General features: G+C 40.3%; 2 protein-coding genes across 3 annotated transcripts in view; one reads left to right on the top strand and one right to left on the bottom strand.

Moving 5' to 3' along the window:
- slc16a5a (solute carrier family 16 member 5a) overlaps positions 1-13,754 on the bottom strand; it is a 39,591-nt gene extending 25,837 nt beyond the window's left edge. Inside the window, exon 1 of one of the 2 annotated variants that reach the window (XM_074663344.1) lies at positions 13,678-13,754. The gene's annotated coding sequence lies outside the window, so the exon portion shown is untranslated. The remainder of the gene's footprint in view (positions 1-13,677) is intronic. The other variant, XM_074663343.1, reaches the window with a different exon arrangement.
- On the top strand, positions 306-16,195 carry LOC141785181 (snake venom metalloproteinase-disintegrin-like mocarhagin). Its single transcript, XM_074663342.1, has 23 exons — positions 306-403; positions 520-626; positions 1,079-1,152; positions 1,243-1,318; positions 1,848-1,924; positions 3,132-3,336; positions 3,992-4,057; positions 4,138-4,200; positions 4,286-4,455; positions 4,538-4,619; positions 4,701-4,834; positions 5,347-5,533; positions 5,866-5,955; positions 6,455-6,653; positions 7,973-8,075; positions 8,788-8,953; positions 9,039-9,119; positions 9,204-9,288; positions 11,605-11,725; positions 11,829-11,988; positions 12,099-12,146; positions 14,395-14,445; positions 14,916-16,195. Exons 1-23 carry the CDS (start codon positions 334-336, stop codon positions 15,039-15,041), a joined length of 2,541 nt encoding a protein of 846 aa, XP_074519443.1. The 5' UTR covers positions 306-333; the 3' UTR covers positions 15,042-16,195.
- Positions 16,196-16,629: the final 434 nt, after the last annotated feature.

Below are 16,629 nucleotides of genomic sequence, written 5' to 3'. Positions count from 1 at the left end.
TTACTTAAGGGATTTTTAACTTAATTTTTTGTATTGAAATTAAATCTTTTATATTTTTGGACGTATATCATGAAACAGTATAATGAAAAGCAGGTTTCAACCTAACGGAATACGCGCCCCCGGTAGGAAAATGAGTAATTTAAGTTATGTATTTATTAATAGCCAGAATGGTAGGCTACATTTAATTTAGCGATTTCAGTCGGAAGTCTGTTTATAGCGTCATTTACGTGCTTGACTAATTCTTTCCGGTAAATAATATGGGGGGGTGGTTAGCATGAACCGGAGGCGGAGCTTTAACGGAACGACCTCCTCGGTGATTCACGGTAACGGTAGATGAGGGGCACAGTCCGAGCAGGGAGCAACACGATGCGGGTCTGGACGGTCTCTCTGTGGCTCACATGGGGTAAGTTTAAACTTTAAAACTTATTTTATATCATCGGAAAAGTTACGAACAGGGAGGGTTCATTAAAGCGGCTCTAACATGTTAAATAAACTGCCGGTGTTGTTTGCTGTGTGAAGTCTGTTTTTTGCAGTGCTCTGGGATGCTGGATCATGTGGAGAGGTATGAAGTGATCAGACCTCAGAGACTCACAGGGAGGCAGAAGAGGAGTGTGCAGGACACACAGGTGAACACCCCACACCTGTTAGACATCTTTTTACACCTGACAGTCACACCGTCAGAAACAACATTCTTCGTTTTATTAAAATCTAATGGCTTTAAAAGCTCAAATAAATATCGTTTTCTGCTAATATAGTATATAAAATGGCATGTTGAGTCATGCTTTTCATACAATTTTAAATTTCTGTTTTTTTTTTTTTACAACTTTTTATTTGAAAAAAATCAAGTTAAGTTAGTAGATGAGATGTTTTATTGCACATCTCAACAGAAAAGGGATGTGAAGGTGTCACATTAATCTGAGTAATAGTGACCCAAATTTTGTCCTATATATAGAGTTCTCAGAAACCACACTTACTCAACAGTGGGGAGAATCCTAGAAGAAGTATAACATTTAAAGTGATGAATTACATTACAAATGTTTCAAACGAGTTTTAATTTCTAAACATTTTTCTCTAATAGCCGTTTCCAGACAGGGTTCAGTACCAACTTGCTATTGAAGGGAGAAACCACACCATTCATCTGGAGAAAAACAGGTTTATATTTCTTAAATTAAGGATAAGTTTTCCACTAATAAATGTTTTGAAATTGATGACAGTTTGCTGACTTTTCTGCCTTTTTTAAAGGAATCTTCTTGGGAAGGATTATACTGAAACACATTATTCAGAGGATGGACAACGGGTGACCATATCTCCAGATGAGGTGAGATTTTGTTTTGATTAACTTCTGAAGCATTAAGTCAGGAAAAAATATCACAAGGCGCAATCTTTTGTGGTTTTTAGATACATTTATAATGCAGAACCTGAAAGTCATGACTTAGAGTTGGGAAATTATCTGAAAAATCAGCTTTTTTTACTTCCCATATTAAAAAAATGGGCTTAGCTGACCTTCTTTTTCGTAAATCATCACCAGCTTCCTGACTGAGGCGTTTTTTTAATAAACATGAGGCATGTTGAGCCCACAGCTCGAGGCTCGCAGCATAAAAAATGGTATTTAACATGTCAATCATTAATATATGGACTTTGCCTGCATGCTTTGAACTGTAAACCCATCACGTCTCTGTGTGTGGATTTAATGTGAATCAAACATGACAAAGATCTGACATTCCTCACATGTGATTCATGGCTTGCAGTTCATGCTGATAAAAAACAAAGACAGTCTTTGTGCAGAGAGGAAGAATGTTAAGTATGAAACAACTCATGTTTAATCTGATGAATGTTTGTCCATGCAGGACCACTGCTACTATCACGGTCACATTGAAGGCCTGAAGGACTCCTCAGTCAGTGTTGGGATCTGTTTCGGGATCAGGTGCAGATTTTTACATCTTTTTGTTCCTGTTTGTAGTTTTCCTCTTACATTATCACCAGTAAAGTTCCTCACATGCTTGAGAAATATGTTGCATCTTAAATGAGTAATCCAAATCTTTACCATATTATGCAACTTTTCTGCTGTTTAATATGGATCATTGATGTCTTCATGAAATGGTAGTAACATGTTTTGGTCCAAAAAGCCAATAAATCAAGCACAGCAGCATTGTTTCCAGGCTCTCATAGCCCCTCTGTTCAGAACGCTCTGATTTAGTGGGCGTGGCCTTCATATGTAAATGAGCCACCGCTGATACCGCCCCGCTCTTCCGCATCACTGAGAGCAGCGCCACGAGCTCAGAGTGCACAATGTTCAGAAAACAGTGACGCTAGTTTACCGTAACATTACAGGCCAAAACAACAGGCTAACCGCAGCTAAAGTTAGCATCCTGAGGCTAACACAGAGACAGGGGAGACACTGAGGAAAAGCTCTTCCATCTGCTCCACAGCACACAGCATTTAAAATACTCACATTTCCAGGGTCTGAGGTTTGTTGGAGGATGGTTGGTAATGCGCCTGGATTCAGGACCAGTCTATTCGCTGGCCCTCTGTTGGACTGTTCCAAGTTGGAAAAGCAGTCGGCCGTGAAGTGACTAGCACACACATGCACAGTTTTACTGAGTGTAGCTGGAACATTTCCTTGATACATGAACTTTAGTCACTTAGTCTTGTCTTCTTCTGAGATGGGAAGCTTGTGCATGAAACTATGTGGCTGTTTACAGCCAAAAACAGAGCAGTGATGGCTCTTCAACTTTGGCATTCTCCTCGCGGTGAGGGAAGTGGGCGGGGAGGGGGTTCGGGGGTATGTGCTCCGGTGGACCAATCAGGTCAGACTTACTCCTGATTGGTGAAAAAAGGGAATCGCTGACACCGACAAATCCCCAAAATCCAAACAGCTCGTTTAAGGTCAGGATTTTACATTCACAGGCACTACTAAGTACAGGTTTTGTCATTAAATATCACATTTTGTGGGCTGGGAGGAAAGACAAAGACCCACAAATTTCACTAAAAGACTTAATAAAGTGATTTTTGCATAATATGGGGCCTTTAACTTTTATTTCCCCAATTGAGATCTGCAAAAATTTTCCAACAGCTACAAACTTTTAAAACATCTAAATATCTGTCTGTTCTCTTGTTTTTTTTGTTTTCAGTGGTTTTGTACGAGCGCGGCAGCAGGTCTATCTGATCGAGCCTCTGGGACGCTCTGATGATGCTGATCACGCAGTTTACAGACGGGAGCACCTGAAGATCAACCGCACCGTCAGCTGCGGTTCCCCCTCCAATACAAACTCCTCCGTACTGTACGACCGGGACACGGACCCCATCCCTGCTGCTCTCTTTAGGTCCAGATCATGGGTGAGAAACATGCCCCAAAATCAGTTACCTGTGCTGTCTGACTGGGACTGTCATTGTGATAAAACTCTTCAGAGTGTCGTGCTATGTGCTGATTTCATCAGATAAGATCCATTTTCAAGAAAACACACAATCTGACACACTTTTTGCTCAGGAATGAAGATATCTCAACTGTGTTACTTTCCTCTGTCTAATTTGAAAAATCAGGTTAGAAATATCACATGAAGATAAAAGAGAAATGAGCGCAGAAAGGAAAAAGGTCTAGGGCTTGTCAGCAGTGCAGGAAAATTTCCCAAATATGAAAGTAACGAAATTAAACAGAGGCATGCAGGGCTTGTTGGGACGGCAGATTTCAGACAACCAGCTCCTCTAGATCAGGATAATTCAATACACAAGACAAGATAATACGTTATCGAGCCCCAGGGGGGGTTTGATACTGAACAGCCGCTCGTGAAGACAGAAAGTTATCAACCACTGAGGCTTGTTGAAGGTTTTTTGTTCTTTTTTAAGGGTTTGTGAAGATTGATGTTGTTTCAGTGACATTATATCTTATTTTTTATTGTCATTAACGAGCATTTTCCTCTCTAAACTTGTTAAACCTCTGTGACTGGATCAGATTTGGACTCTCTGACCTGAATGTTGTATTCTCTCTCCTCAGAGGACAAAAACAGCCTCCAGCCCTCAGAAATATGTTGAGCTGTTTGTTGTGGTGGACAATGCTGAGGTACATCTCATCTTGATTTATTCACTCCAATAACTCTGTATTAAACTCATCTTAACCTTTTTTTTCCTGTGTTCCTTCAGTATAAGCGATACGGACGTGAGACTAAACCTCGGATTCTTGGAGTCGTGAATCACATCGATAAAGTATTGATCTTTTTCTCTTCAGCTGAGTCTCTGAAGCGTTTTTGCTCTGCTGCTTCATCCTAAATGTGTCTTTCTCTGCCCGCAGTTGTACCGGACTCTGAACATCCGCGTCATGCTGGTGGGTTTGGAGATCTGGACGTACAAAGACTACATTGATGTCAGCTTCAATTCAGAGACGACTCTGGACAACTTCCTGTTGTGGCGACAGTCAGAGCTTCTGCAGAGGATGAAACATGACAGTGCTCAGTTTGTGACGTGAGGACAAGTCTTGGATATCTTCAACTTTAAACTCAGCAATTCTGCGATTTAAACTGATACATCATTTTTCTCTCAACAGAGGCAAGGATTTTGAGGGGGACACGGTCGGACTTGCAAATAAGTTCGCCATGTGCACTGAAAACTCTGGAGGAGTTAATCAGGTATGGTTCATCTGCAGTACAAGAGAAGTCTTTTTAAAAATCATGCTGAATTTAGAGGAATAACTGAGTTTTATCCTCCAGGATCATCATGATAACCTCATCGGCCTTGCCTCCACCATCGCTCATGAGATGGGCCATAACTTTGGTTTGTCTCACGATGCTGCAGGTTGTTTCTGCGGCAGCACTGGAAACTGTGTGATGGCTGAAAAGCTCAGGTAAACCAAGCTTATTGTGATTGTCACCAACACTTTAGTCCGACTTTAATGTTATACTCCCTTTCAGCAGACTGTCTGATACAATTTGGTGTTAGTTGCAGGTTTGTACGATAATTTGTTACCTGATAATGTTGAAAATTATGATGACCCAGTACATCTTTCGTATTCTGGATCTTAGTATCCAGAATATTGGCAGGATCTGGATCTTACTTTTACATCTGTCAGAAATGATGGTGACCTTGTCTTGTATTGTTTTGCAATTATATACAGATATGGTGAAAACAGACCTATCTCACAATAATAAAGAATCCTTCAAAAGACATTGATCTGGATCACCTCCAAAATTTAACTACTTTTCCTTATCACATTTTGAAGATTTCCTAAAAATTTCATCAAGATCTGTTTGTTAGTTTTTGAGTCCCTGGCGGAGGTAAATCCTCAAAGCGTGGGGATACTCCCTGTTTTGGATTTGGAGCTGTTAGTAAAGCTGAATCCCCTGTGCTCCTCTCTAGGACAGGAGCTCAGGCTTTCCCAGAGCTCTTCAGCAGCTGCAGCGTGGAGCAGCTCGCCGAGTTCATGGAGCGAGCTCAGCCCAGCTGTTTGTCCAAACCCACCTCCGTCAGGACCATCGCCGTGGGCCCTCTCTGTGGGAACGCCCTCCTGGACCCTGGAGAGGAGTGTGACTGTGGCACAGTGGAGGTAAAACCTCCCGCTGAGGGTCTGTGACCCAGATTAGTCATCTTTTTGGGAGCTTGGAAAGTTTAAATCTGCTCAGATCTGGCGTGAGCTGACTGGTGTGGTTTCCTGAGAGCGAGGGCACAGCTCGTAAAAAGAAAGGTGGAACGATCCAGAGCATCCAGGGCTGGAGTTTGGCCTCAGAATTAAAATAGTTTTCCTGTGTGCTCATGTCTTATCAGAGCAGGCGTTTGGCAGTCGAGGTGTTTGGCTGAACTATTTTTACTGCAGTTCATGTTCAAGGTGGAAGTGGATATGCAAACATGACACAGCTGAAGAAGAATGTATTTTTGCAGGAATGCAAGAACCCGTGTTGTGATGCATCAAGCTGTCGCCTGACTGAAGGCTCCCAGTGCGCCCACGGAGAGTGCTGTGACAACTGCCAGGTACGTCTCCCACCAGGGCTCATTTCATCTTCATTTGACAGTCTGCCGGCTGATAAACACAGCAAGAACTAATGGTTTAGCAACATGAAGGCATGTTGGCACCTCTGTGAGGCTGCACAAAGGATGCCTTATATGGAAACAGCACATCAACAGTGGTTTGAGAGTTTACTCAAAGGAAAGTAATCAGAACAAACCACCTTTTAGCAGTTTTCTCACCAGCATTATACTCAGTAAAGACCTGCCAGATCACCTCTGCTCTCAGCAAGCAGAGGACACAGAGACCAATCAAACAGACACACCCTGCTGCTCAGGGTAACAGGACAAAGTTACTCTGAAACAGCAGGAGCTCGATAAAAACAGGAAACAGAGGGCAATCTGCTTCTGTGGCCATGAGCCTCACCACATCCTTCCTCTTATGACAGTTAAAAAGAAATCCATCAGATAATTTCAACAACTTCTACTTCACTTTAATTCTAACTTAATCTGTCTGAACCCACAGTTCTCGATGTCAGGGAGCGTGTGCAGAAAGTCAGCTGGAGACTGTGACCTGCCTGAATACTGCACAGGAGTGTCCCAGGACTGTCCTGAAGACAGCTTTGAGATGAACGGCAAACCGTGCAACGAGCAGGCTCAGGGATTCTGCTACGACGGCCAGTGTCCATCGTATGAGCAGCACTGCTGGAGGCTGTTTGGACAAGGTAACTTCCTAAAAGTCAAAGCATTACGAGATGTCTTTGCATTTACATCAGACAGATATTTGTATACAAGTTCAGGCTCACAGCGTTACGTAACCCTCCCTCTGTTTGAGACATGCCAACATCATAAACAAAATCTGACAGGAGACAGCCCCGTAAAGATGAACATCTCCTGAAAACATGTTTGACTGAACGCCAAACTCTCATCCCTCTTATGTAAGGCTTTGATTGCTTGAATCAACAGCCTGTAGCGCCAACAATCAGAGCTCTGCAGGGAACAAGTTACAGACTTTGGGACCTTTGATTTAGCTTAACAAATACCCAAAGTCTGCAGCATGTCAGAGCAGATTTTTTACACAGCTGAGCAGCTCTTTCATGACCGTAAATTACTGTTTTTGTTTTTTCCTGTATTTTATTTTTGTTATCTTTGGCCCTTTACTTTGAAAGCATGTTGAACAATTACCTTACATATGAAAGAAGATCAGGGTAGTTGCATATCCCTCTTACAGACTGTATATAGTATAAAATATATATATATATAGTTAAGAGAAGGGTGTGCCGATCAATCTAAAATATCGATACACTGATGCCAACGTTGGAATCAGTGTTGATCGGTGTTGGGTGTACAGATTGATACTTAAGTTTCGATTTCTCTTCTCTAGTACGAATTTAAACATACTTACAAACACAGTAAATCTTGCTTTGAAAGTTGGAAATGTATTGATTGTCATTTTATGTCATTTCGTTTCTGTGTGAGAGGAAGTGTGTTTGTAAGACCCCGTGCGTGACGTGGCTCTCTGTAGCACCACGGTCATTTTTGTGGCACTTGGTCTCTGACCTGTTACAGAGTAATAATGAGTTTATTGTTAAAAAAAAGAAAATACTGAGGATGTTAAGGAGGAAAAGAGTTTCTAGATATCTAGATGTTTGTGGCAGACTTCTACTTCATACCCTCTGTAATGGCTAATAGTTTGTTACCTGCTCAAAACCATCCTCTAAATAAAGGATTAAAAAAAAAAGATTCCCGACAGGTCACAGGGCGAGGCTTTTCTGAATCTTACAGAAACCTAATGGAGACACACTGGATTGAGTCAAAGCGCTGTTACATCTGTTATTTCTTGAGTCATCTAACAGTTTTACAGGATGATATCAAAGCCACACCTCAACAAAACTTCCCCGATTACTGAGAATCTATTTGTTGCAACCTTTCTCACCTTCTTGAATATCTGCTGCCGTTTCTTTAAGAAGCTGACCTTCACCTCACACTGACCACTCTTTGCATGTGGAAACCTGAACTCTGACTGTTGTTTCTTGATCCTCAGGGGCCAGAGTTGCACCCGATATGTGTTTCGACCTGAACAGACGGGGCGAAGAAGGCGCCAACTGTGGGAAGAACAAATTAGGCTACGTCTCATGTGCAAGACAGTATGTATCACTTATCTAGTCAGGTTTTCTGTCCACTTTTAATCCCATAATGACCCTGAAATTAACCTCCCACGCAGAGTAGATCAAGCCTTTGTTGATAATGTGTTCAAACGTGCTCAAAGCTCCTGAAACTTCACAAAATTTTCTGGAAGGCCTGCTTGTGTGAACATGAACAACAGAAGTTTTCATCCACACTTTAGTCCGACTTTAATGTTATACTCCCTTTCAGCAGACTGTCTGCTACAATTTGGTGTTAGTCGAAGGTTTGAACGATAATTTGTTACCTGACAGTGTTGAAAATTATGATGACCCAGTACATCTTACGTATTCTGGATCTTAGTATTCAGAATATTGGCAGGATCTGGATCGTACTTTTACATCTGTCAGAAATTATGGTGAAAACGGCCCTATCTCACAAAAATAAAGAATCCTTTAAAAGCATCCTGGTTCCAGATGGTGATCTGGATCACCTCCAAAATTTAACCACTTCTTTCTTATACCATTTCAAAGATTTCCTGAAAATTTCATCAAGATCAGTTTGTTACTTTTTGAGTTATGTTGTTTACTTTTGAGCAAATCTGGGCTCTTGAAAAGCTAGAGAATTAAAAAAAAGAGAGAAACTTTCAGAAAACTTCAAGACATTTTCAGTTAAAACAGACATATTCCTGTCATGTTTTGGTATTTTTACATAAATTATCGTTTGTTCCTGTAGGAATCTGAAGTGTGGATCTATATTCTGTGGCGGAGGAGGAGAGTCCATCACGGGTAAACGAGCGTCCTACACCGTGTACGGGTTCGAGTGTAAAGTGGCCGTGGATGATGATAAGAGCAGGAAGATGGACATGGTGCCAAAAGGAGCCATGTGTGGACCAAATAAGGTAAAACAATTACTGTGGAGACAAACTACATCGCTCCTTTTTTTCATTAAGAACATTTTGCAAAGAATCAAACGTTTGTGCGCAGGTTTGCCTCGACAACAAATGTGTGGATGTGTCCGTTTTTGGGAAGAAGGAGGAGTGTGCAAAGAAATGCAATAACAACGGGGTAAGACAGTAAAGTCTGACGTCACATGTCGCTGTTTTCAGTTTCACTCACATCTGAAGGATCTCTGATGAATGCTCTCTTCAGGTGTGTAATCATAAGAACGAGTGTCACTGTGATCCCGGCTGGGCGCCGCCGTACTGTGACGTCCAGTTTGCAGATTTATCTCAAGGTACGCCACGTTTTCTTTCTACCAAATCAAATGTTTGCAGAGTTATGAGCCAGTGTGGACGGTCAGCTCTCAGTTTGAGCAGCCGGACAAAACCAGGTCACAGCTGCTGCTTGAATCATTCTTCCAGTAAGAAAGAAACATGAATGATTCATTATGACTGATCTCTGGTTTCTCACTGAGCTGACCTCATTCAGAGCCACTGATAGACCTCAAAAACCACTTCGCGTGAAGCTGCTTTTCTCTAGAGCTGGACTAAACTACGTTTCCACTGTTAGAGATTAACCAGCAAATCAAAAAAACATACTACAGAGTACATTTTTACCTCACAGGAAGTTATTGCTGCATCAGTAAGTGGTGAGATAACTTTTTGGTAAACAGCTCAGATAAAATCAAAGAGGAAGAGGCTTTTTTTTCACCACAGAGCTGAACAAAGTTATGAAATTTTTTTGAACTTTGTCTCGAGGACAGATATAACCTGTAAAGTCTGAAAGTTCAGCTTCTCTTTCTTTTCTTTCTCACAGCAGTAAAGTTTTACAGAATGAAAACACTTTTTCGAAGCAGCTTTTTGATGCCAAGATGTTTTGAAGTGACTGATTTCAAAGTTCTTGAATCAGAAACTGAGATTCTGACCCTCTAGCTCAGGGCTGGCCAACCTGTGGCTTGCAAGCTGCATGAGGCTCTTTGCCTTTTGGTGTCCGGCTCTTTGATCCATTCTTAAAGATATATATATATTATATTTATTGTTATGAATAGTGGTGTGACAATCAATCTAAAATATTAATGTACTGATGCCAACCAAGGTTATAATAGTTAACTAAAACGAAACTAAAAACGAAAACTAAAATTTAACATACGTTGCAGTTAACTCAAACTAATAAAAACTAGGAAAGAAAACAAAAACGATAACTAAACTAAAACTGTATCTTGTGTTCACAAAACTAACTGAAACTAACCAAAAATGATGACAAAATGTCCTTAGTTATCGTTTTTGACAATGTTAATAGCCTTTAGGATTTAAATTAATCAGACACATTTTCCAAACCAATTTTACGACAGTTTTCGGCAGTTGTCAGCGCCGTACGGCACCATCAGAGCGACGTACTGGGACGTGCTTGTTTCCTGCACTGACTGGCTGTGCGCTGTGCTGCGACCAAACGTAGAGGAGCAATGAATCAGAGCATCTGTAATAGTTTAAATGCATGTGAGTCTGACTTTATTTTTACAGAGTCCAAGTTTCTAATTATTAAAGCTCATATTATATTGTTTTATATAGTTTATGTTTATATTATTTTTACATAATTTATGTTTACATTTTTTTTACATTAAGTTTATATTATTTTCATGTGTTTAAGGCAGCAGCCAACAGTTCAGTATCAGCATTGACTGAGCAGTGAGCACTATGTTGAACTTGAAAATAAACAGTATTACAAAACATTTACACTGACCTTTTTTAAATCCTCCACCTGGTTAATAAGGTATGAAAAAACTAAAACTAAACTGAAACTAAACTAAAACTAAACTTAAACTAAACTGAAACTAAGCCTTGTTGCAAAAATCAAAACTAAATAAAAAATGGAATGCCCGCTCTAAAACTAATTAAAACTAAACTGTAATGGAAAAAAAATGTCAAAACTAACTAAAACTAAACTATAACGACAAATCCAAAACTATTAAAACCTTGATGCCAATGTTGGGTTCGGTATTGACTAATACTTGGGTGATGAGACTTATACTTAAGTTTCAGTTTCTTTTCTCTATATGTGCTCCTCTTGATTGCACATTTGTTCATAGCTATCTACCTGGATAGATAGATAGATAGATAGATAGATAGATAGATAGATAGATAGATAGATAGATAGATAGATAGATAGATAGATAGATAGATAGATAGATAGATAGATAGATAGATAGATAGATACATAGATAGATAGATAGATAGATAGATAGATAGATAGATAGATAGATAGAACTCTTCATCCTTATCCTTTAGACCCAATGATCCAATTTCTCAGTGCAGCCTGAGTATTAGGGTGTAACAGGACGTGTTTATGTTAACTCTTCATGTTGGAGCACAAGAACATCATGCTTCTTTTAAATTCAGAGTAAACCAGAGGACTCAAGTGATCACATGAGTTTTTATCCTCAGTCAACTCCAAAAAAAAAAAAAAGTTCAGCCTGTAAATATATATATGAATGCACGATATTTATAATCTCTTTCTATGTTTGAATATAAACACGAAGCAGCATGACACACAGCGGTCATGAGACACAACAGAAGCAGTGTTTATTGAAATTTCCCCTCATCTCTATCTGCAGGCCAGAGCGGGATAATAGCTGGTGTGTGTGCCGTCCTCGCCGTCCTCCTGCTCATCACCGCTGTGATCGCTGGCCTCATGTGCTGCAAGAAGGACAACATGGACAACTACACGTCCAAAAGGTAGTTTTCTAACATGGAAGCTCTGTTCATGTCCGTCCGGCCTCTGTTCATATCGGCTCTTCTCACCCCTCTTCCTCCTCTACGACACGTTCTGTCCCAACAGGAAAGTGCACTCAGCTCCAGGGAAGCTGAACCCCATGTTCAGGGAGCCGAGTGTTAAAGACAGACCTCAGATCAGCCTGCCCACTTTCATGGAGTCAACAGCAACACAAGCCTGCACTCCACTTATCGTCACAGTGGCTCCCTGCAGGCCGGCTCCACAGGTACAGAGAGCAGACTCGTGTCAGACGTTCAGTCATGTGTGAGCGGGTTACACGTTTACAACATCAGATACAAACTTCTGTGAGAGTCACTGAATCTTTTCTTTTTCCAGCCACCAAAGAATCCGTCTACAGCATCGTCTACCTCGCTCACTGAGCCGGTAAGCTTTGAGAAACGTGATCTAATGCATAATACAAACTGAGGATCACATTCAGAGCTGGCACCTTGACTCTACTGCGAGAGTTTAAGAGTCAAGCTAAATAAAACATGGAGGAATTGAGCCGCATTCAGGCTCCTTTATTCATACCAAACCTCTCATATATAAAAGAACGGCAGCAGAAAAGACCAAAATGTTTTTTTTTTTCTTTTTGATGTTTGTTTTCAAGAGACAGGGAGGATTTAGAGGATTGCTCTCTGGCTGTTTTCAGCAGACAAATCCACACTTGTAGCTGCAGAAGTGTTATGTTTGCAGGATTGATTCAAAGTAAACTCAGCCTCTGAGGACTCATATACTATCCGTATTACTACGTACACGCTCACACTTTTCACACATGCACTTCAGTCCTGAAGTATTTTCCAAAACCATCCGAGTCAGGAAGTAGGGCTGAAATTTCTCAGCACAATTTCACCCAGACGGCAGAAAAACATCTGCAAAGGTTGGGGCGGACTGACTGGTTTTCACCTAGAGACGGTGAAAGTCATATTAGCGAATTCACTGCTGAACGTTTTGCTACCGGCATTTAAACTCCCATTTTTGACCCCAAATGACCCTCACTGAACTAGGGATGTGTACCTTTCATATTTGAAACTATAAGGTACCAATGCCTGGTACCTGGCAATCAATATTGGTACTCAGCGATACAATTTTTAGTGCTTTTTTTGTGTTTATGTGGTAATAAATATATATATATTCTTAATAATAAAATCTCAAAGTTTTTCAATTTAATACATTTAAGTAAGTAAGTAAGTAAATTTTGTTCTGTGAAGCACCTTTCACAGAACAGAGTCACAAAGTGCTTCACAGAAAATAAAAATACGAAATAAGACAAGATTATAACAACACAAGAACACAAAAAAACATTGAAAATGTTGTCACACAGCAAGGACAACAATTCGTTTTAAAAAAAAAAACAAAAAAAAAAAAACATTAACTTGTAGAGGTAGAGTCAAAAGCCTGCTTGAATAAACGTGTCTTTCAAAGTTTTTTAAAAGTGGCAACAGACGCAGCTGAACGAATATTTACAGGCACGATCTCCTTTGGTTTTTAAGCAGGGGCTTGTTTAATCTTTAATATATAAACATGCAATACTGTGTTTATGTCCAGCATGAAAAATCGTCTACTCTGCCACTCTCACAGTCACAAGGATGCGTCTAGATATCTAAACATGGTACCTTTTGATTTTACGCGAATCAACACTCAGTACCACAGACAGGCTTCAGTAGGTACCTATAAAAGTACCTAATTCAGTACCCATCTCAACACTGAACTTACTTAGACTTCTTAAAAAGTGAGCATGAAACAAAACCGTGAAAATAGTGTCCACTTAAATACTAAAAAGTCCTCTCTATGGCAACAAATCTGCTTCAAACTCAACAGAAAATATCCCAAAAAAGTTAACATTCCTCGCTGAATGATCATCAAAAAACAATCCATTGCAAGAAGAAAGAAGTCCAAAAGAAACCAGACTCACCAGTTTGGTCCTGGTCCCCCAGTTCTTTGCAAATCCTGCATCAAAGGGTCACCAAAGTATCCGTTTGACTCATGGCTCAGGAAAAAACATAAAAATTGCAAAAAAAAAATCAGAAAAATAACCTTTTCCAGCCTGCCGCCACCCCAAACATTTCTCCATCTTCTTGTTCACCTGAAGCCCCGCCCCCTTTGCACAGCTGTCAGATCCTCAGTGATGAGGCTGCTGACATAATCCACACCCTGACACAGGGAATACCCTCTCCCCTTTGAACCAGGCACAGTCATGAGGACAGGTCAGGGAAACGTACCTGTGTGATCGTCACACCTTTTGACGATCACACAGGTACGTCACACCTTTTATATATATATATATATATATATATATATATATATATATATATATATATATATATATATATATATATATATATATATATATATATATATATATATATATATATATTTATTTATTTATTTATTTATTTTATTTATTTATTTATTTTATTGGAGACACAATCAAATGAAATACAATGATATAAATTCAAATCGTACAATGTTCTCTTTTTTTCTGTTTTTTTTCCCCTAACAAAACCCATTGTCTCTGAATTCAAAGAAAATTATAAAACATAAAAAAAATAAATAGATAAATTAATTAATTAATTAATCATCTAACTCTGAGATCATTCCTGCACAGTGACTTCATCTTTTTTCCCCACAGACAACACCTCAACCTCCGAGTAAACCTTTACCCCCTCTGAGTATAGCTCAGGTGAGTCACCTCCTCATGCTTTCACTTTGATCATGGTTTCATCTTTTTCAAATGCCCCTCACTGGTTCCTGTTTCTGGTTTAATGAAGTTTGAAGAGTCTGGAGTTTTATGATCGTTCGGTTCGTTTGTAAATCTTTGATTTTCTCTGGTTTTGACATTTATTGCTCGAGCTCATCTCACGCTGCCGTTTCTGTGTCCTCAGATGCTCCTAAAATGTTTGATTTTCTGACCCTCAGTTCTAAAAATCACTTATTTTAAACGAGTCTTTATTCATTTCCTGCCTGTTTACGATGATGCTCATGCCGCTGCACAGTTCCCCTCCAGGAATCGTTAAAGTTTTATCTTGGGATTGCGGCTGGTTTTCTGACATTTCTACAACCGCTGTTTGTTTTATTGGGACTATCTAGAACATTCTTAGAAGTCTTCAAGATTTAAGAAGCAAGTTTCCCTTTTTTTCTTCTATTTCATAGAGTAAGGCAGCTAAACCCGGTCCTCCTACACCTCCAGTCAAGCCCAGTCCTCCTCCAGCTGCCAGACTCAAAGCGTGCCCTCCTCCGCTGCCCCCGGTGAAGCCTCAACCCCACAAACCAACATGAGACTCCTTCAAAGAATCAGTTTGACCAAAGCTGAAGTCATCCAGCCTGGATTAAGAGAAAGGGAGACTTTTTAAAGGATCAAACGTGAGTGAGTCACGTTAACTTTTCCAAAGATGTTGCTCATGACCAAGCTCCACCGTCTGAAAACATCTGATGACTTGAGACCAAAGAATCGCGGCTGCGGCTGCAGGGGAGCGGCTGTTCTCTTTGTCTGTGAAAGTGATGTCTCTGCTTTCCTCTTTGTTCTCAATGTGATGTTTTAACGAGACCAAAAAAATGCATTTATTTATTTCATGATCTAAGGGACTGCACAAGTTTTTCAGAGGTAGTGAAAAAGTTTGTCTCTTTTGCTGCAGGTGGGACTTTCTTAAATGTTTCAAGTTGATCTTTTTTAATTTATTTTCTATACTTTGGCCTGAGCACTAATTCTCTTCTGCTCTTTGTGCACCTTAGATTTAAATCCTAGAGTTTTACGGCACATGAATGTGACTGAAGATGCAATCTTGCAGAAACATTTGATGATACTAACTCTGGGAGAATGTTGACATTCCAGATGAATGTTTTTTTTTTTTTTTCATTTTTTGTCTTTTAGCTCTGTTTTTGGTCTCCACCACGCTCTGAGGTGAACAGTTTGCTCCACCCTGTTCCCTCCTCAGATTTCTCCCTCTGTTTTTCGGTGCTCTAATTACCCTGGAGTGTTTAAAAAAGGCAAAGTGTGCGTACTTCCTGTCCGATCTCACAGCTGTGCCTCCTCTTTCTTCTTCGCTCTTTTCTTGAAACCAGTACACAGTACACTCACACACACACACACACATTGGGAGGCTTCAGATGACCTGTGTGTGTGTGTGTGTGTGTGTATGTTAACACTCCTTCAGTTATCTCTGAGGTGTCCGAGCCTCGAGGAGCCAGTATCTGATTTTTTTACTGCACTGAACTTGTTTTTAGAGAATCATGTTTGAGGTGTTTTTTAAACTTTGTGTCACTTTCTGCTCGGAGGGTTTGTTGTCATTGATGATGATGTCATGAAGTGCACTTTTTGATGATGTCAGAAGCAGAATGAGGAGATGTTGTTGCATTTAGAGATTACATAATGAGTCACTGTGAAGTCAAAGGATCGATTCTCTGCTGATGTGTGTAATAAAGAGTTTTCCTGTACGGGCTGTTTGTGTCTCTTCCTGTGAATCAGCTGCTGCATTGTTGGTCTGAGGAACATGTGTTTGCAGTTAACTCGCATTTGTTGGTCTCCAGTGAGGGGCTGAAGGAAATGAGTTTGAAAGCAGCGGTGAGTCAGAGCTCAGCGGACGGGATCAGACTCTCGTCATCTGGACTTCCGGCTCTGGGCTTTTTAACAGCTGGGTGACAAAGACCGACCACCTGAGGGCTTCTTTTGTATGTTTTCTCAGGCCAAAAACATGGTTCATGAAAAAGAAACTGCTTAAGTCAGACCTCATCTCACATTATCAGAGATATATTTGGCGAAGCAAAGTCCTGTTTTTGCGTATAAGGTGGACAGATCAAAACAGCACGTCACCTGCTCTTCACTGACTTCCAGTAGCAGCTCGAATCACATTCAAAGCTCTTCTTCTGG

This window comes from Halichoeres trimaculatus, unplaced genomic scaffold (genome assembly GCF_033239565.1).
Source record: "Halichoeres trimaculatus isolate MK-OKI-2021-1 unplaced genomic scaffold, fHalTri1.1 fHalTri1_scaffold_23, whole genome shotgun sequence".
Classification (NCBI taxonomy): Eukaryota; Metazoa; Chordata; class Actinopteri; order Labriformes; family Labridae; genus Halichoeres; species Halichoeres trimaculatus.
The sequence above is the reverse complement of the archived record's forward strand: the minus strand, read 5'-3'. Positions and strand labels throughout refer to the sequence as shown.

Bases quoted from the DNA above. Each gene is read 5' to 3' on its own strand.
- LOC141785181 (XM_074663342.1), top strand. From the start codon at position 334: ATGAGGGGCACAGTCCGAGCAGGGAGCAACACGATGCGGGTCTGGACG. The intron at 404-519 runs GTAAGTTTAAAC...TGCTGTGTGAAG, and splicing joins CTCTCTGTGGCTCACATGGG to TCTGTTTTTTGCAGTGCTCT. The intron at 9,120-9,203 runs GTAAGACAGTAA...TGCTCTCTTCAG, and splicing joins AGAAATGCAATAACAACGGG to GTGTGTAATCATAAGAACGA.